The sequence below is a fragment of the Pseudophryne corroboree genome, chromosome 2, assembly GCF_028390025.1.
Source record: "Pseudophryne corroboree isolate aPseCor3 chromosome 2, aPseCor3.hap2, whole genome shotgun sequence".
Taxonomy (NCBI): domain Eukaryota; kingdom Metazoa; phylum Chordata; class Amphibia; order Anura; family Myobatrachidae; genus Pseudophryne; species Pseudophryne corroboree.
Window position 1 is genome coordinate 862,530,616 of NC_086445.1, and position 20,943 is coordinate 862,551,558.

Sequence of the window (20,943 nt, forward strand, 5' to 3'; positions counted from 1 at the left end):
GTACACAATAGTACCCCCAATTCAAACTACACCACACAGTACTGCCCCTTACATTACATCACACAGTAATGTTCATTTATCACATTACGCCACACAGAAGTACACCTTATACATGTTTCAACACACTAGAGCCCCTACTTCACATTACGCTACATAGTAGTACCCCTTATACACATTATGCCACACAGGATGGCACCTTACACATTATGCCACACAGTAGTAGTGCCCGTTATACATTATGCCCACATAGTAGTGGCATCCCTTACACAATAGTAGTACCTGTGTCTGACCAATTAAATGACTCTTTGGCAGGGTACTGCGGGTGGGAGAGATGTCATGACATTTCTTCCTGCAGACACTGTGGGGACTGGGGGAAACAGGACAGTACTAGCAAAGGGAGAAAAAGAAAGCTCTTGTGTGGGCGCACTCTTTGTTAAATATAGGAAGATTCCTAGGATATGTACGGAAAATTAAGGTAAAACATCTGTTTATTATTCTAGAATAAAAATACAGTAGTTACCCACATATATGATCCCGTAGTGAATTAAAAAGTGATCTTTATGAAAAAATGTTGGAATGTTCTGGTCTGTTAATCACAGGGAGTGATTAGAAAGGTGGGAGACACTTGATTGTCTGACACCTGTTTCTCCTGACCAGTACAGAAATTCTGTATTGATGGGACCAAGAGGAAATCAAAAGAGTATTATGTGTATTAATAAGAGACCATTAACTGGGTCAATACCATACACTTGGCTGGTTAGGCGTCTGTCCCTATAAACATGTGTGGAGTGATGAATAATTATTTTTCTCTAACGTCCTAGTGGATGCTGGGGACTCCGTAAGGACCATGGGAATAGACGGGCTCCGCAGGAGACATGGGCACTTTAAGAAAGAATTTAGATTCTGGTGTGCTCTGGCTCCTCCCTCTATGTCCCTCCTCCAGACCTCAGTTTGAATCTGTGCCCGGACGAGCTGGGTGCTGTTCAGGGAGCTCTTCTGAGCTTGCTGTAAGAAAGTATTTTGTTAGGTTTTTTATTTTCAGGGAGCTCTGCTGGCAACAGACTCCCTGCATCATGGGACAGAGGGGAGAGAAGCAGCCCTACTCTCTGAAGATAGGTCCTGCTTCTTAGGCTACTGGACACCATTAGCTCCAGAGGGATCGTACACAGGATCTCACTCGCGTCGTCCGATCCCAGAGCTGCGCCGCCGTCCCCCTCGCAGAGCCCTGGGCAGCAATTGGAACCTCTTTGGCAAAAGTTTAGCATATATACAGTTGGGCACTGTATATATGTATGAGCCCCCGACAAGAAAATGTATATTTAAGCGGGACAGAAGCCCGCCGTCGAGGGGGCGGGGCTTCTTCCTCAGCACTCACCAGCGCCATGTTTTTTCTCCACAGCACCGCTGAGAGGAAGCTCCCCAGCCTCTCCCCTGCAGATACACGGTAGAAGAGGGTAAAAAGAGAGGGGGGGGCACATAATTAGGCGCAAAAATCATTATAAAACAGCAGCTACTGGGTTAACATGAAGTTACTGTGTTATTCCTGGGTTAATAGCGCTGGGGTGTGTGCTGGCATACTCTCTCTCTGTCTCTCCAAAGGGCCTTGTGGGGGAATTGTCTTCAGATGAGCATTCCCTGAGTGTGTGGTGTGTCAGTAAGTGTGTGTCGACATGTCTGAGGTAAAAGGCTCCCCTAAGGAGGAGATGGAGCAAATGTGTGTGTGAGGGGTGTCTCCGTCGACAACGCCGACACCTGTTTGGATATGTGTAATTAAGTGCTAAAGTGAATTTATTGCACAAAAGATTAGAGAACAGACAGAGAATCTACGCATGTCTTTTCCTATGTCGCAGAGACCTTCAGAGTCTCTCAATGCTCACTATCCAAAATAATAGACACTGATATCGACACGGAGTCTGACTCCAGTGTCGACTACGATAATGCAAAGTTAAAGCCAAAATGGCAGGAAAGTATTCAATATATGATTATTGTAATAAAAGATGATTTGCATATCACTGATGACTCATCTGTCCCTGACACAAGGGTACACATGTTTAAGGGGAAGAAAGCTGAGGTAAATTTCCCTCCTTTCATGATGAAAAAGAGCGGGAATCTCCAGACAAGAGACTGCAGTTTCCCACAAAGAATTCTCAGGGAATATCCTTCGCTAACTAGGGCCAGGATACGATGGGAATCTTCCCCTAGGGTGTCACGTTTGTCCAAAAGGTAGCCCTGACTTAACAGCTATCTTCAGGGATCCTGCGGATAGCGTACACATTCTGGTACACTACTCATACCGGCGATTGTGTCGGCATGGGTTTATAGCGCTGTAGCAGCGTGGACAGGTACCTTATCAGCAGAGATTGAGACCCTAGTATGTATATATATATATAGATATATAGATAGATAGATATATATAGATATATATATTAAAGATGCTGTCTTAAGATAGATATATATATATAAAACAAGCCCAAAGAGGCATTAGTCTACTGGGTTCTAGAGTCAACGCTATGTCGATTTCTGCTTGACGTGTCCTGTAGATATGCAATGGACAGGTGATGCCGACTTGAGAGGCATATGGAAGGCTGAGGATTTTGTGGAGAAGGGATCTCGGACCTGGTCTCCACAGCTATGGCTGGTAATTCTGATCTTTTGCCTTATATTCCTGCACAGCCTAGGAAAGCACGACATTATCAAATGCAGCCTTTCGATCTCAAAGAAACAAGAAAGTCCGAGGTACGTCCTTTCTTGCCAGAGGCAGGGGCAGAGGAAAGAAGCTGCACAACACAGCTAGTTCCCAGGAACAGAAGTCCTCCCCGGCCTCTACAAAATCCACCGCATGTCGCTGGGGCACGTCTTCGTAATTTCAGCCACAAGTGGGTTCACTCCCTGTTGGATCCCTGGGCAATAGATATTGTGTCTCAGGGATACTAGCTGGACTTTGAGGAGGTGCCCCCTCACCGACGGCCCTGCCGGCTTCCCCCCACGAGAGGGAAATAGTGTTAACTGCAATTCACAAATTGTTCAACAGGTGGTGGTCAAGGTTCCCCTCCTTCAACAAGGAGGGGGTTATTATTCGACCATGTTGTAGTCCCGAAACCGGACAGTTCGGTCAGACCCATATTGAATTTAAAATCCCTGAACATATACCTGAAAGGGTTCAAGTTCAAGATGGAATCGCTAAGAGCGGTCATCTCAAGCCTGAAAGGGGGGGATTTTATGGTGTCTCTGGACATAAAGGATGCATACCTTCATGTCCCCATTTATCCACCTCATCAGGCGTACCTCAGATTTGCGGTACAGTATTGTCATTACCAATTTCAGACGTTGCCGTTGGGTCTCTCCACGGCCCCGAGAATCTTCACCAAGGTAATGGCGGAAATGATGGTGCTCCTGCGGAAGCAAGGTGTCACAATTATCCCGTACTGGGACGATCTCCTCATAAAAGCGAGATCAAGAGAGCAGTTGCTGAACAGCGTATCACTTTCTCTGGAAGTGTAACGGCAACGCGGCTGGATTCTAAATATTCCAAAGTCGCAGTTGGTTCCTACGGCTCATCTGTGGTGGCTGCAGAGTGCTCACCTTCTCGAGGGCCGCAGATTCTGCATTCAGGACTGGATCCTGGTGACCACGGATGCAAGCCTCCGAGGGTGGGGAGCAGTCACAAAGGGAAAAAAGTTCCAAGGTCTGTGGGCAAGTCAGGAGACTTGCCTTCACATCAACATCCTGGAACTAAGGGCCGTATACAACGCCCTATGTCAAGCGGAGACCCTGCTTCGCGACCAACCGGTTCTGATTCAGTAAGAAGCCACCAGAATTCTTCGCTGGGCGGAGAATCACGTAAGCGCACTGTCAGCAGTGTTCATCCCGGGAGTGGACAACTGGGAAGCAGACTTCCTCAGCAGGCACGACCTCCACCCGGGAGAGTGGGGACTTCATCAAGAAGTCTTCACGCAGATTGCAAGTCGGTGGGAACTGCCACAGGTGGACATGATGGCATCCCGCCTCAACAAAAAGCTACAGAGGTATTGCGCCAGGTCATGAGACCCTCAGGCGATAGCTGTGGACGCACTGGTGACACCGTGGGTGTTCCAGTCGGTCTATGTATTTCCTCCTCTTCCTCTCATACCCAAGGTGCTGAGGATAATAAGAAAAAGAGGAGTGAGAACAATACTCATTGTTCCGGATTGGCCAAGAAGGACTTGGTATCCAGATCTGCAAGAAATGCTCACAGAGGACCCGTGGCCTCTTCCTCTAAGACAGGACCTGTTGCAACAGGGGCCCTGTCTGTTCCAAGACTTACCGCGGCTGCGTTTGATGGCATGGTGGTTGAACGCCGGATCCTAGCAGAAAAGGGCATTCCGGACGAGGTCATTCCTACGCGGATAAAGGCTAGGAAGGACGTGACAGCTAAACATTATCACCGTATATGGCGAAAATGTTTCTTGGTGTGAGGCCGGGAATGCTCCTACAGAGGAATTCCAGCTGGGCCATTTCCTTCACTTCCTACAGTCAGGAGTGAATTTGGGTCTAAAATTGGGTTCCATTAAGGTCCAGATTTCGGCCCTATCCATTTTCTTTCAAAAAGAGTTGGCTTCTCTACCAGAAGTTCAGACGTTGGTAAAGGGGAGTGCTGCATATTCAGCCTCCTTTTGTGCCTCCAGTGGCACCTTGGGATCTTAACATGGTGTTAAGTTTCCTGAAATCACACTGGTTTGAACTACTTAAAGCGGTGGAGTTAAAATATCTCACGTGGAAAGTGGTCGTGCTATTAGCCTTGGCTTCGGCTAGGCATGTGTCAGAATTAGCGGCTTTGTCACATAAAAGCCCCTATCTGGTTTTCCATATGGATAGAGCAGAATTGCGGACCCATCCACAATTTCTGTCAAAAGTGGTGTCATCTTTTCATATGAACCAACCTATTGTGGTGCCTGTGGCTACTCGTGACTTGGAGGATTCCGAGTTACTGGATGTGGTCAGGGCTTTGAAGGTTTATGTAGCCAGAACGGCTAGAGTCAGGAAAACGGAGTCACTGTTTATCCTGTGTGCATCCAACAAGCTGGGTGCTCCTGCTTCAAAGCAAACTATTGCTCGCTGGATCTGTAACACGATTCAGCAGGCTCATTCTGCGGCTGGATTGCCGCTGCCAAAATCAGTTAAAGCCCATTCCACTAGGAAGGTGGGCTCTTCTTGGGCGGCTGCCCGAGGGGTCTCGGCATTACAACTATGCCGAGCTGCTATTGAGCACCAATTGAGCAAACACTAGGTCCTCCTCAGCCAGGGTGTCAAACTTGTAGAACTTTGCAAAAGTGTTTGAACCTGACCAAGTAGCTGCTCGGCAAAGTTGTAGAGCCGAGACCTCTCGGGCAGCCGCCCAAGAAGAGCCCACCTTCCTCGTGGAATGGGCTTTCACTGATTTAGGATGCGGCAGTCCAGCCGCAGAATGTGCAAGCTGAATCGTACTACAGATCCAGCGAGCAATAGTCTGCTTTGAAGCAGGTGCACCCAACTTGTTGGGCGCATACAGGATAAAGAGCGAGTCAGTCATTCTGACTCCAGCTGTCCTGGAAACATAGATTTTCAGGGCCCTGACTACGTCCAACAACTTGGAAGCCTCCAAGTCTTTTGTAGCCGCAGGCACCACGATAGGTTGGTTCAGATGAAAAGCTGATACCACTTTAGGGAGAAACTGGGGACGAGTCCTCAATTCTGCCCTATCCATATGGAAAATCAGATAAGGGCTTTTACATGACAAAGCCGCCAATTCTGATACACGCCTGGCCGAAGCCAAGGCCAACAACATGACCACTTTCCACGTGAGATATTTCAAATCCACGGTTTTCAATGGCTCAAACCAATGTGACTTTAGGAAATCCAACACCACGTTGAGATCCTAAGGTGCCACTGGAGGCACAAAAGGGGGCTGAATATGCAGCACTCCCTTAACAAAAGTCTGAACTTCAGGTAGTGAAGCCAGTTCTCTCTGGAAGAAAATCGATAGAGCCGAAATCTGGACCTTAATGGAACCCAATTTAAGGCCCATAGTCACCCCTGACTGTAGGAAGTGCAGGAAACGGCCCAGCTGAAATTCCTCCGTTGGGGCCTTCCTGGCCTCACACCACGCAACATATTTTCGCCATATGCGGTGATAATGGTTTGCGGTTACTTCTTTCCTAGCTTTAATCAGCGTAGGAATGACTTCCTCCGGAATGCCCTTTTCCTTCAGGATCCGGTGTTCAACCGCCATGCCGTCAAACGCAGCCGCGGTAAGTCTTGGAACAGACAGGGCCCCTGCTGCAGCAGGTCTTGTCTGAGCGGTAGAGGCCATGGGTCCTCTGACATCATTTCTTGAAGTTCCGGGTACCAAGCTCTTCTTGGCCAATCCGGAACAATGAGTATAGTTCTTACTCCTTTTCTCCTTATTATCCTCAGTACCTTTGGTATGAGAGGAAGAGGAGGGAACACATAAACCGACCGGTACACCCACGGTGTCACTAGAGCGTCCACAGCTATCGCCTGAGGGTCTCTTGACCTGGCGCAATACTTTTCTAGCTTTTTGTTTAGGCGGGACGCCATCATGTCCACCTGTGGCCTTTCCCAACGGTTTACAATCATTTGAAAGACTTCTGGATGAAGTCCCCACTCTCCCGGGTGGAGGTCGTGCCTGCTGAGGAAGTCTGCTTCCCAGTTGTCCACTCCCGGAATGAACACTGCTGACAGTGCTAACACGTGATTTTCCGCCCATCGGAGAATCCTTGTGGCTTCTGCCATTGCCGTCCTGCTTCTCGTGCCGCCCTGTCGGTTTACATGGGCGACCGCCGTGATGTTGTCTGACTGGATCAGTACCGGCTGGTTTTGAAGCAGGGGTTTTGCCTGACTTAGGGCATTGTAAATGGCCCTTAGTTCCAGAATATTTATGTGCAGGGAAGTCTCCTGACTTGACCATAGTCCTTGAAAGTTTCTTCCCTGTGTGACTGCCCCCCAGCCTCGAAGGCTGGCATCCGTGGTCACCAGGACCCAGTCCTGTATGCCAAATCTGCGGCCCTCTTGAAGATGAGCACTCTGCAGCCACCACAGCAGAGACACCCTTGTCCTTGGAGACAGGGTTATCAGCCGATGCATCTGAAGATGCGATCCGGACCACTTGTCCAACAGGTCCCACTGAAAGGTTCTTGCATGAAACCTGCCGAATGGAATTGCTTCGTAGGAAGCTACCATCTTTCCCAGGATCCGCGTGCAATGATGCACCGACACCTGTTTTGGTTTTAGGAGGCCTCTGACTAGAGATGACAGCTCCTTGGCCTTCTCCTCCGGGAGAAACACTTTTCTGTTCTGTGTCCAGAACCATCCCCAGGAACAGTAGACGTGTCGTAGGGACCAGCTGTGACTTTGGAATGTTTAGAATCCAGCCGTGCTGTTGTAGCGCCTCCCGAGATAGTGCTACCCCGACCAACAACTGCTCCCTGGACCTCGCCTTTATCAGGAGATCGTCCAAGTACGGGATAATTAAAACTCCCTTCTTTCGAAGGAGTATCATCATTTCGGCCATTACCTTGGTAAAGACACTCGGAGCCGTGGATAGACCGAACGGCAACGTCTGGAATTGGTAATGACAATCCTGTACCACAAATCTGAGGTACTCCTGGTGAGGATGGTAAATGGGGACATGCAGGTAAGCATCCTTGATGTCCAGTGATACCATGTAACCCCCCTCGTCCAGGCTTGCAATAACCGCCCTGAGCGATTCCATCTTGAACTTGAATTTTTTTATATATGTGTTCAAGGATTTCAAATTTAAAATGGGTCTCACCGAACTGTCCGGTTTCGGTACCACAAACATTGTGGAATAGTAACCCCGTCCTTGTTGAAGTAGGGGTACCTTTACTATCACCTGTTGTGAATACAGCTTGTGAATTGCCTGTAACACTGCCTCCCTGCCTGAGGGAGTGGTTGGTAAGGCAGATTTGAGGAAACGGCGGGGGGAGACGTCTCGAATTCCAGCTTGTACCCCTGAGATACTATTTGAAAGATCCAGGGATCCACCCGTGAGCGAGCCCACTGATTGCTCAAATATTTGAGACGTGCCCCCACCGTACCTGGCTCCGCCTGTGGAGCCCCAGCGTCATGCTGTGGACTTAGAGGAAGCGGGGGAGGACTTTTGCTCCTGGGAACTGGCTGTATGCTGCAGCTTTTTCCCCCTACCTCTGCCTCTGGGCAGAAAGGACGCGCCCTTAACCCACTTGCCCCTATTGGGCCGAAAGGACTGTACCTGATAATACGGTGCTTTCTTTGGCTGTGAGGGAACATGGGGTAAAAATGTAGACTTCCCAGCTGTTGCTGTGGAAACGAGGTCAGAGAGACCATCCCCGAACAACTCCTCACCCTTAAAAGGCAGAACTTCCATGTGCCTTTTGGAATCTGCATCTCCTGTCCACTGCCGAGTCCATAACCCTCTCCTGGCAGAAATGGACATTGCACTAATTTTGGATGCCAGCCGGCAAATATCCCTCTGTGCATCCCTCATGTATAAAAGTGCGTCTTTAATATGCTCTACGGTTAGCAATATAGTGTCCCTGTCTAGGGTATCAATATTTTCTGACAGGGAATCTGACCATGCAGCTGCAGCACTGCACATCCATGCTGAAGCAATAGCTGGTCTCAGTATAATACCTGTGTGTGTATATATAGACTTCAGGATAGCCTCCTGCTTTCTATCAGCAGATTCCTTCAGGGCGGCCATATCCGGAGACGGTAGTGCCACCTTCTTTGACAAGCGTGTACCGGGGGTAACATCAGAAATGTGCAACACATTTTTCATTGCCTCAATCATGTAACGTGTGGCCCTACTGGAAGTTACATTAGTCTCATCGTCGTCGACACTGGAGTCAGTATCCGTGTCGACATCTGTGTCTGCCATCTGAGGTAGCGGGCGTTTTAGAGCCCCTGATGGCTTTTGAGACGCCTGGGCAGGCACAGGCTGAGAAGCCGGCTGTCCCACATTTGGTATGTCGTCAAACCTTTTATGCACTCAGGTGTCGACCCCGCAGGGGGTGACATCACATTTATAGGCATCTGCTCCGCCTCCACATAAGCCTCATCAAACATGTCGACACAGCCGTACCGACACACCGCATACACACAGGGAATGCTCTGACAGAGGACAGGACCCCACAAAGCCCTTTGGGGAGACAGAGAGAGAGTATGCCAGCACACACCAGAGCGCTATATAACACAGGGATCCCACTATAAATGAGTGTTTTCCCTTATAGCTGCTGTTATATATATATATATATATTATATATATTATATATATATATATATATATATATATATATACTGCGCCTAAATTTAGTGCCCCCCCTCTCTTTTTTACCCTTCTGTAGCTTGTAGACTGCAGGGGAGAGCCAGGGAGCTTCCTTCCAGCGGAGCTGTGAGGGAAAAATGGCACCAGTGTGCTGAGGGAGATGGCCCCGCCCCTTTTCCGGCGGACTTCTCCCGCTTTTTCTGGAATTCTGGCAGGGGTATTTTTACACCTATATAGCCTCTAGGACTATATATGATGTAGATTTGCCAGCCAAGGTGTCTTATATTGCCCTCAGGGCGCCCCCCCCCCAGCGCCCTGCACCCATCAGTGACCGGAGTGTGAGGTGTGCATGAGGAGCAATGGCGCACAGCTGCAGTGCTGTGCGCTACCTTGTTGAAGACTGAAGTCTTCTGCCACCGATTTTCCGGAACACTTCTTGCTTCTGGCTCTGTAAGGGGGCCGGCGGCGCGGCTCTGGGAACGAACACCAAGGTCGGGTCCTGCGGTCGATCCCTCTGGAACTAATGGTGTCCAGTAGCCTAAGAAGCCCAAGCTACCACCAGTTAGGTAGGTTCGCTTCTTCTCCCCTTAGTCCCTCGTTGCAGTGAGTCTGTTGCCAGCAGATCTCACTGTAAAATAAAAAACCTAAATATACTTTCTTTCTAGGAGCTCAGGAGAGCCCCTAGTGTGCATCCAGCTCAGCCGGGCACAAGATTCTAACTGGAGTCTGGAGGAGGGTCATGGTGGGAGGAGCCAGTGCACACCAGTAGTCTAAAGCTTTCTTTTAGTTGTGCCCAGTCTCCTGCGGAGCCGCTATTCCCCATGGTCCTTACGGAGTCCCAGCATCCACTTAGGACGTCAGAGAAATAATTATTCATCACTCCACACATGTTTATAGGGACAGACGCCTAACCAGCCAAGTGTGTGGTATTGACCCAGTTAATGGTCTCTTATTAATACACATAATACTCTTTTGATTTCCTCTTGGTCCCATCAATACAGAATTTCTGTACTGGTCAGGAGAGACAGGTGTCAGACAATCAAGTGTCTCCCACCTTTCTAATCACTCCCTGTGATTAACAGACCAGAACATTCCAACATTTTTTCATAAAGATCACTTTTTCATTCACTACGGGATCATATATGTGGGTAACTACTGTATTTTTATTCTAGAATAATAAACAGATGTTTTACCTTCATTTTCCGTACATATCCTAGGAATCTTCCTAGATTTAACAAAGAGTGCGCCCACACAAGAGCTTTCTTTTTCTCCCTTTGCTAGTACTGTTACTCCCTAGCTCTGGGCGCACCACCAAATAGGACCAGAATTGAAAGAGGCAATTTTCTCTCTGTCAATCGTCCAGCTTTGGTTTTTTCCTTATCACTTTAAAATATCCTGCGACCAGTGCCCGGTCGCCCTTCTTCTTGTCACGGAAACAGGACAGTCACAGACAGGTGGAGCAGGGTGCACTGCTAGTAATATGCATGCAGCGGGCGCTAGTTACAGCTCTGGCCAGAACTACTATGTAATTCCACCCCTTGGTCGGTGCCCCTGGCAAGTGCCATTCTGGCCAAGAGGCAGAGACGGCCCTGATAAATACAAACATAAGCAGAAAACAATAAGATGTCTGTACACAAAGAATACAGAGGCTTTTACCTAAGTGACAAAGTACATGTTGTACACAAATATTAATGGTAAAAGAAAAACCAGTTACATTTACCATTTTTAGACTTTTTACAATTCTGATTAATACAGTCAGAATGCCGTTCACTATCATTCCAAAGTTGTTCAGATTGGAGTGTATGTTTAAATATTTAAAGACGTAAAATGGTGCTTACACTGCATGTAGGTCAGATAAAGTGAATGCATCACTAGTGTGACGGATACAGCGAAGCACTCAACTACAGGCATCACTGGTTTATAATGTGTGTGTATAATATATATATATATCAGCACAGGTCAATTTCTTGTCATTAGTCATCAATATTAAGATGCAAATCTTACCTGTCAGTTTACAGATGGTTTACATAATGATTTGAATTGAGAGGAAACCCATGTACACTGGATCCATCCCCAGCTTCGCTATCCAGCATGAATAGCATTTTATGCTGGGTGTCTGTATCCCATTTGCTGTCATAAGAACTTGAGTATAGGCCCATATATGCGTTTCCCACTCAATTCAAATGTATTTTATTTTCTTCTGGGTTTTTTTTGGGGGGGGGGGATACTATTCAAAGAGAAACGGTTAGGTACATTTTAGTAGAGAGTTTATTTAATATACCAATAATGTCAGGTAATTTAAAATAAAAACAATAGAATTCAGTGTTTATAATGACTCATTCTGTGCTCATGTAAGAATAGCCATGGTAAGAATAAAATCTTACACTAAATGTAAATACATATGATGTAGCAGAGAAGTACAGTACAGAGGGGGAGATGTACAGTATGAAGCAGTGAATAGACTGGGAAGTGTGCCCACTGCAGCCAATCAGCTTTGAGGTAACATTTATCGAGTGCATTCTAGAAAATTACACGTAGTGGCTGCCATGGGCTACGTCTGCACTTTTTTCACTGCTTTATACATCTATCCAGGGGCGCTATACAGGGAGGAGGAAGCCCATGTGCAGCCTCCTCCGTCCGGGTTCCCTCCTCTCTGCCAGCAGCGCAGTATGAGTACTAAGGGGCTCAAACTATAATGTGCATGTGCAGATCGCCAGGAAAATGGCGAGCTCTACTGCGCATGTGCAAAATGCTTTGGAAATAGCCGTCACGCCATTTTCATGGTGAATGCAACAGAACTGCTGCCATCAGCGCAGGACTCCGTAGGGGTAATTATTCAAGAAATGGGTGCAGCATGAGCGGTGTGGGTCCCCCCTGGACTCAAGTGCCTGTGTGCACCACACACACTGCACCTATTATAAATACAAGAGTGCATCTACCCCAAAGAACCAAGTGGTGACTGACATTTTTGTTACAGCCTGTCTCTCAGGTGACATACTGTAAGCATAACTGCGTTCCATTGTTTGGCAGGTGACTGGGGAAAGAGATACTCATACAGTGAGAAAATCCCTATATAGTCTCAATAAATACATACTGTGGTAAATCGCACGCTGTTGCCACCACTTTAGCGTCTTTTGCTGCCTTTATGCTAATGACTTTACCCTGGTGTATAACAGTGGCGTGCGGTGAGGTCGGTGGCTGGGGAGGCACAAGCAGCCACCCCCCTTTCCCCATAGAGTGGGGTAAAAAAAAAAAAAGTGTAGCCCCCCCCCCCACATTCGTGAAACCAGCACCGGGCAGAACCAGCCAGGGGGGGTAATGCCATAGCAGGGGAGACACTCGGTATGGGGTCCCCCTGCCATAACATTAATCTGCCCCCCCAAACCAGTCAGCCCAGGGCTGGAATTCCTCGGAAGTGGGGACCCCAAAAAATGAAAATGGGGTCCCTCTCCCGAGCAACAACCAGCACTGGGCTGATAGCCCAGTGCTATGCCCCGCACCCCTGGTGGCGGTGGGTGCGGGGTTCATTGTTAATATTGTTCTTGACAGGTGGCCTACAGGTCCCAGCAAGCCTGCCCCAGCATGCTGGCACTTGGAGAACCACAAGTGCCAGCATGCCCGGACATAAATGGCCCGCTGGCACCTGTGGTCCACCTGTAAAGAACAGTAATATTGTTCTTTACAGGTGGCCAACAGGTCCCAGCAAGCCTGCCCCAGCATGCTGGCACATGGAGAACCACAAGTGCCAGCATGCCCGGACATAAATGGCCTACTGGCACCTGTTCTCCACCTGTAAAGAAAATATTAAAATAAAAACACCAGTCTCTTTAAAAAAAAAAATAGTTTATTTGACAGCGTCTTCACCTGGGGGCGGCGGCCTTTAAGCTCTTTTGCATGGCCGCCGCCTCCCCAGGGCTTCCGGCGTCTTCACCTGGGGGGGGCGCCACCTCCCCAGGGCTTCCATAGTCTTCCTCCGGCGTCTTCACCTGGGAGACGGCGGCCATTAAGCTCTTTTGCATGGCCGCCGCCTTCCCCAGGGCTTTCAGCATCTTCACCTGGTGGGCGGCGGCTGCTAAGCTCTTTTGCATAGCCGCCGCCCATCCAGGACTTCCGACGTCTTCTGCCATCAGGAGCTCTTCTCCGCTCCTCCTCCGCCGTCGGACTGACAGCCGCTCCCTCGCGCTGATTTATATAAGTCAGCCGGAGGGGGCGGGGTGATGACGCGGCAAGCCGTGATTGGCTCGCGGCGGCCATCTTGAATTTCAAAAATGACGCTATGGCGCCATTTTTGAAATTGGTACCGCTCCGCTGCCCAAACTCTGCACCGCCGCCCGCGCCCGGCCGCCTGCACCTCCGTCACCCGCACCTCCGCCGCCAGCACCTCCGCCGCCTATCGCCGCCAGCACCTCCGCCGACACCCGCACCTCCGCCGCGCCCACAACAGTGATTGACAGCGGATCCAGTGACGGATCCGCTGGCCAATCACTGTGGCCTGACTGACATGGGACGTGCTTCCATAGGTTGAAAGCACGTCCCTGTGTGAAAGCGGCACCACTAATGGTGCCGCTTTCCCATGTTATTTTAATGGGCTTTTAATGCCCATTGCTAGGCACCGCCCGTGCCCACCCCCCGCTCTCCATACCTTTCCCTATCTGACAGGGAGGCACCACGATCGGTGCCTCCCAACCCCATTTTACACACTAGTAATGATTAGGATAATATAAAGCAGATACTCATGACACAGAATATGTGTCATAAGTATCTTCTTTATAATATTTTAATCATTAATGACAGGGGAGGCACAGCCTCCCCTGCCTCCCCTGACTGCACGTCCCTGGTGTATAAGTGTGCAAGGACTGGGACACCTTTTTGTGAGTCTTTAGACATTACCATCGGTCGCACCATCCAAACTTACACCTGCCCCATGCGAGGTGCAGATTATCCATCACAGTATGGCCTCCAATGTAAGGGATTAAACGGCCATGTTTGCAACCAGTTATGCAACATACCCGTGACACTCCCACAAGGCAGTGCCCCTCTGTGTGCCTGAATAGGCACCTCCCAGTAACCTCCCAATACATTTCTGAGGACATGCGTTGCAATCGGTCCCACGTCTCTGTATGCACACAGATGGGATGCATGTGTTACGCGGCTTTAAGAGACTTAGATGCTTGTGCAGTTGGAAGACATCAACCAATTGCGCGAATGTTGGCATTGTGTGCACCTCAGCATCAGGACCTCAGAGGTTTTGTAATCTGTTCAGTACATTTTATCTTACAAAGTTTAGGGAAAACCAGAGCAGTTAAGTATTAGAACAGAATCATTTTAGAGTTTGGGGACAGACACAAATAAACTCTTATAAGACAGGGACGTTTTGCTGGACAAAAGACATTTGGAATGTGCAGGTTGCGATTAAAATAGAAATTAATTTACATTTACATATTATACAGAACACAAAAACACACTTCCCTGATAAAGCAAGAAACACAAATAAAACACATGGATGAACACAAGCGCATACATATAGCAGTTATAATAGTATAGATATTATACAAGGTCAGGGAGTGTAACTGTGTGTAACCATACCTACGCCACATGCTGGAGACGCCTGACCATAGGCAGTGTCACTGCCTCACATCTTACACTCATTCTGTATAACCTACATGGTCCTGTACCACTTACAGTATATCCATTTTATTTAAAAGGATCCAGGTAGCGCTTAATAATACGTACGATTACCAATATTAAAATTCTGCCTTTTGACAAAGACGCCCTGCTGTGCTTTGAATCGCCTAAAGGATACAGGTTTTTTACATCTCCCCCCGGTGGACGGAGAATTACCCATTAACCTGTAAACAGTGTTGCTGTCTTGGTGACTTTCCAGCTGCAAATTCCGGAGCAACACTTGGCGAGTCGCTCACACAAGCCAAATGGAGCGTGGCAAACAGCCATCTTTACCGCGCCGGCAGCCGTGCTTAGGAGCGCAAAGCCCCTGAGGAGCACAGACCGGGACTCACTACCAATCGGTGCCCGCTCCCAGCCGCAGCGCTGATTTTGGCGCACGGATCGACGGTATCAGACACCTACCTTCCACCTGTCAATGTGAGTGGTCACTACCTATATCCCCGGCTTTTGTGCTCTCCATTTATACTTTGTAATAGAAGCCCAGGCAGACTGTCTACATCTGAGAGCCTTGCTGCTGTACCTACATCGTGGCTTATTGTGCGATATAACCTCACTACCATCTACTGACCACCAAATGCTTTAAATCCATCTTGTGGAAACCACACTATTTCAATTATTTCGAATAATGGGCACTTCATTTGGGTAATCTATTTTAACTATTTAATCATGTTTTTATATGGATATCTATATTCAATGTTTAAATCATATATTACTATAATACTATTTACTCTTTGATATACCCCTGGGAGGTTTATTACTATTGTCTTCTTAGTAGAATTTAAAAAAATTGATTTTAATATTGATAATCGTATGTATTATTAAGCGCCACCTGGATTCTTTTAAATAAATTGTCTGTTTTGGGGGGCTGGCATACCCCTTTTCTGGATGGCTGCTGATATTCTTAACAGAATTAACACTACCCGCTACAGTGCCTGAGACCATGTTTTTGCATTATTCATTACTTATATACATACTGCTCCAAAAGCAGTCCCGTATTGCACAAGAAATTAAGGGAGAGATGTATCATGCAGTATAGAGTGGAGTAGTTGTCCATAGCAACCAATCGGCATCAACCTATCATTTTATAGAATGTACTTGATAAATGCTTGATACATCTGCCCCTAAGTAATGGTATCACAAACATACATGAGTATTCACTTACTGTAACCTGAATGGTATTGCGTACAGTATGTGACTGGGATATATTGCAGCAAGAAAAGCAAGAGTACCCTGATAATAGACTGTCCGTGTCAGGTATGAGCACAATTTAAAACTATACTACTCTTTTTAGCCCATATCCAACCAGATTTTCTGTCTACCCTTCAACAGCAACAGCAGTTGCAGCAAGAGGTACCATATGGAGTGATAGATACAGGCACAGGAATAACCTCTCACGCCTGCTCACTGTTATCACATAACAAGGAGATACCAGGATGTGCAAGACCTCACAGCGGAACATGAGAATGGCTCTGTAGCCCCCTAATGGCCCTGCCGCAGTAAGAACAGGAGTGCACCTCATTTAATACGGGGCAGAGAAATGTCCGTACTGTATTCAATAACTGTATAGAATGTAACTAAAAAAGTACTAAACAGAACAATACAATATAGTATCAGACTGTCTGGGTCTGTGTCTTATTTTAATATTTTTTCAAAGGGAAAAATTATTTTGTTCATCAAGAAAAAGTCTCCCAAAATTAGCAAACCCACGTGACAATGGCAACAGGTCCTCTATTAATAAGACAGATGTGCAGGTTTAGATTTACTCTGTTCTCAATGCCAAATTAGCACTAGTTCGGATTTATCCAGAAATTTTTAATAAGCTATCCAAAACATGTGACAGCCGGATAGCCAATAAAATGCTGTTTTGAGGTCTGAGTGAATCCAGGTAAACCCGAACCCACAAAGTCCAATTACTAATGCATTAGAAATTAAGCACAGGAGGTGAGAGGCTCTTTAATACAGTTGTAATGCATTATTATACAATCTACGGCAGAGGATCCCAAACGAGGTCCTCAAGGCACCCCAACAGTACAGGTTTTAAGGATATCCATGCTTACGCACAGGTGACTTAATTGGTACCTCAGTTCGTTTCATTATACCATCTGTGCACAAGCCGAGGATATCCCTAAGTCCTGGACTGTCGAGGTGCCTTGAGGACTGTGTTTGGGAACCACTGATCTACATAGTAGCAGATACTCTTGACTGGGTAAATCACAGATATCAAGTAACTACCACACCAAACACTCCCTGAATGTATTCTTTAGAACCCTGTGGACTCATTGCTAACTTGGTTCATTTAAATTAGTATATATCTGTATATATAGTGAGTGTGGAAATGTTAACATAGACAGGAAATAAATGTTAAACCAGTGCAAGCCTGACCTGCCCCCCTGCATGTCTTCCAGTTCCCGATGAAGACGAGTACTTTTTTCTTCCTCCTCTTGCAACCTCCGTTTCACAGCCCTCAGCTCCTGCTGGGCTTCACACTTGATGTCATTTGCCACCACCACTGCGGTCTGCAGGTCTGCCTGGAAGCGCTTCCACTCCTCAGCATCCTCCTGCGTGGAGTAAAGTCAATGATTACCAGCATCTTCTTATAGAATCACCGACTGGCCAGCACTTACAGGGCAGCAAAGCAGAGCGATACTGTGACCAAATGTAGATGTATTACCTAAATGTTATAATATGACCATAATATAACCAACATGACCAAATTAGATTCTGCACACTACAATGACGCAAACTACTGTATAGCACCAGGGCTGACCACAACATGGATTCATAGTTACAGTACATATTGCTGACACACTTCCCAAATATCCTTTTGCTGTGAGTTACACGGTATCCGGTCTACAGCTCTACACGAAAAAGGTCTACAGTCAATAGGTCAACAGGGTCAAAAGATCGACACGTTTATTTAGGATTAATTTAATTTTTACAACTTTTGCTGCATTTACTATCCATGTCCCAAACTATTAACTTAAGAACCCTGTGGCGAGCTAAGCGGGCCACCGTGCCCGATGCGTGGCAAGCAAAGTGAGCCCACAGGGGGGACGCATTTCATCAAACTGACTATCCATGTCACAAACTATTACCATCAGTAACCTTGTGGCGAGCAAAGCGGAGCGAGCCACCGCGCCTGGAGCATGGCAAGCGAACGCATTTCAACAATTCGGGGTAAAAAACAACGCTCAACTTTTCTTGTGTGTCGAACTTTTGACCCTGTCAACCTAATGACTGTATCTTTTTAATACCTGTCTTACACCCAGTTACACAGCTACAGGGTCATTTGCAGAGCGGTGCTATGTTGGAAATGCACTGGCCATCATCTGATATTATATACAGAACTCAGACTTTGAGGAGTTTCCAGATTTCATTAAAGGAGGATAAAATCCAGATAAGGTTGCAATATACTTACTATATGTATCCATCCAGTTTCATATATTAAATTACTAATATTGGTTTAACAAAATATTACATCATTGTGGGTTTTATTGTTTTTATTTTGTTTGTTTTACATATCATACAAACAAAGTTTTCATTACAAAACAGTGGTTTATTAGATAAGGATCGGTTTGTAAAGGTTTATGGCAGAGGTTCTCAAACTCGGTCCTCGGGGGCACACACAGTGCATGTTTTGCAGGTCTCCTCACAGAATCGCAAGTGAAATAATTAGCTCCACCTGTGGACCTTTTAAAATGTGTCAGTGAGTAATTAATACACCTGTGCACCTGCTGGGTTACCTGCAAAACATGCACTGTGTGTGCCCCCGAGGACCGAGTTTGAGAACCTCTGGTTTATGGTATGCAAAATGATTACATATTTTATTTGTTTCACAGTGTGCTCCAAGAAATATATTATGATTAGTATGGGGTCTATTCCATTAGTGTTGGATCATCTCCAACACTTCACTATTCAATTTGCGGCATTTCCGACAGGTTTCTGCCCGTTTCCGACAATGCCGATCTGACTTCTTTTTTTTTTAAGTCGAATCGGCATTGCCGAAAACGCCCGCAAATCCGACAAAATACGTGGATCCGCGGGCTAATCCGCCGATCCACGTGGTTTCCGACAAGTCGGGATTTCGGACAAGTCTGAAAAACGGCAACAGACTTGAATAAGTCGAATCCAGATTCGACCTATAAAAGTCGTAAAAAGCAATTTTTCCGACTTGTTGGATAAATTGAATACATCCCTATATGCTTTTAATAACCACAAATTCAGTTTCTTTTTCAAAAACATCACTAAGAATCATACCTTCATCTGTTTTGTTAGGAGCTTCATTTGTCTTTCCAGATCTTGTTTTTGTTCCTCCAGTTTGTCAATTTTGTCTAAACAATAAACACACAGGTTTCTATGTGCATGTAATGTACAGTGATGCAATGCTACAATGAGGCCAGCATGTGGCACTATTTCACAACTAATAATAAGAAAATGAGAATTCCCTTTTGTAGCTTTAAAAAAAAACAAAAAAAAAACATTTTGTACAGTACTACTGCTAAACTGCATTTAAACCATTTCCCCCATACACTTCAATGTGATCTCATGTTATAATTGTCACAGCTTTCCCTTTTGTGCGCCCTAACACTGTTAAAATGCACCTTTTCCAATTCTACCGTTGTCCGTGTTCCTAGTCTAACCCTCTTGCAAATACATGGCATAATACTAGTAAATGGTGTACTGAATTATCTCCTTTGAAGAGGAAACAAGAAACAGCAGGGGCACCTGGAGCAGGAAGACTGGGGTAAGACTCTGTAGTGGAGGGGTGCCCGGCAGGAGATTAACCTAAACCTTAAGTTAGTACACATCTCTTCCCCACCAATACTGGACTCAAGTGGTTATATGCACCAGGGAACACTTGTACAGTACCAAAGCGGGCCATGGAAGCATATCCCAAGAGCAGGACAGGGAGACCGGAGTCCCATTAGATATTCTTACAAGACGTCCCCAGCTGCTTGTTTAGTCAGGGTTACCCCATTTAGAGACTATTCTATCAGGAGTTTACTATCCGTACAGCCAGCATCTGTTAATATACAGAGACTCTGCATTAAGCTGTAACTACAGTTGCGGGACACTGCACCCTACGGACATTTGAATACACAAACAGACTGGTGAGCACACACTATATGAATACTGTTAGGTATTCTGGACTTTCATATGCTTTCCTCATAGGACTTACAGTACAGTAAGTAAAGGATGTGGTCTAGATTGATCATATGTGGCCTAATTTATGAAACAATTAACATAATAGTAATCAGTGTACTGTATCTAAACAGTGAAATAATTTAGTGACCGCGTTTAACGATCAGTGCTCCCCAATTCCTCTATAATTAGCGTTACTATTCAATACCTGTAAACCGGGACACACATGAATTACACAGGTTCTGTGGCTGGCTGACTTCAATCCTGCATTTCACCTCATTTTAAGCAGCTAGAGAACCTGTGTAATTCATTAGTGTCCCGGTATAAAGGGATAGTATGGTAAGCCTATAACATGTATGCTGTTTTATAAAATTGAAGTTAAAAGCCCCAGAACTCTGTACCTAGTATGAAAGCTATTGATGGAGAGATAGAGGTATTTTGAATTTGAGACGGCAGATTATATATATTCTTCTTAAGCCTCCTCTGCTCTTAGGAGATGGTTTGGATGGAGTAAAAATAGTGAAAAACAGGGAGGTGAATCCAATCTCGCTCAGGTAGTGGATCTCAGTGTTTTAAATTCCCCTCACTCTAGTCACTGAGACACGGTTCTTATTGCTTGCTCTTTTTTATGTTTGTTTACAACTTTAGAATGTTATGCCATTTCCCGATGTCTGCCCCAGCACTTATTTCCTTTTTCTTTATGTTTTAGTGCTGGTTACCAAGTTATGTGCATAAACTGCATTTTCTTCCCCTGGGCCTTGACTTACCTCCGTGTCTGATCCCCCATGTTTCCTTATGTCAAAAATTCAATA

General features: G+C 46.3%; 1 protein-coding gene across 8 annotated transcripts in view; it reads right to left on the reverse strand.

The window, feature by feature from the left end:
• Nucleotides 1-20,943, reverse strand: part of SPECC1 (sperm antigen with calponin homology and coiled-coil domains 1) — a 1,059,948-nt gene that overhangs the window by 440,043 nt on the left and 598,962 nt on the right. For all 8 annotated transcript variants that reach the window (XM_063955878.1, XM_063955877.1, XM_063955880.1 and 5 more), the window contains 2 exons: nt 19,247-19,320; nt 17,372-17,547 (listed from right to left, as the gene is read on the reverse strand). In XM_063955878.1, coding sequence (XP_063811948.1) covers nt 17,372-17,547; nt 19,247-19,320 — 250 coding nt within the window. The remainder of the gene's footprint in view (nt 1-17,371; nt 17,548-19,246; nt 19,321-20,943) is intronic.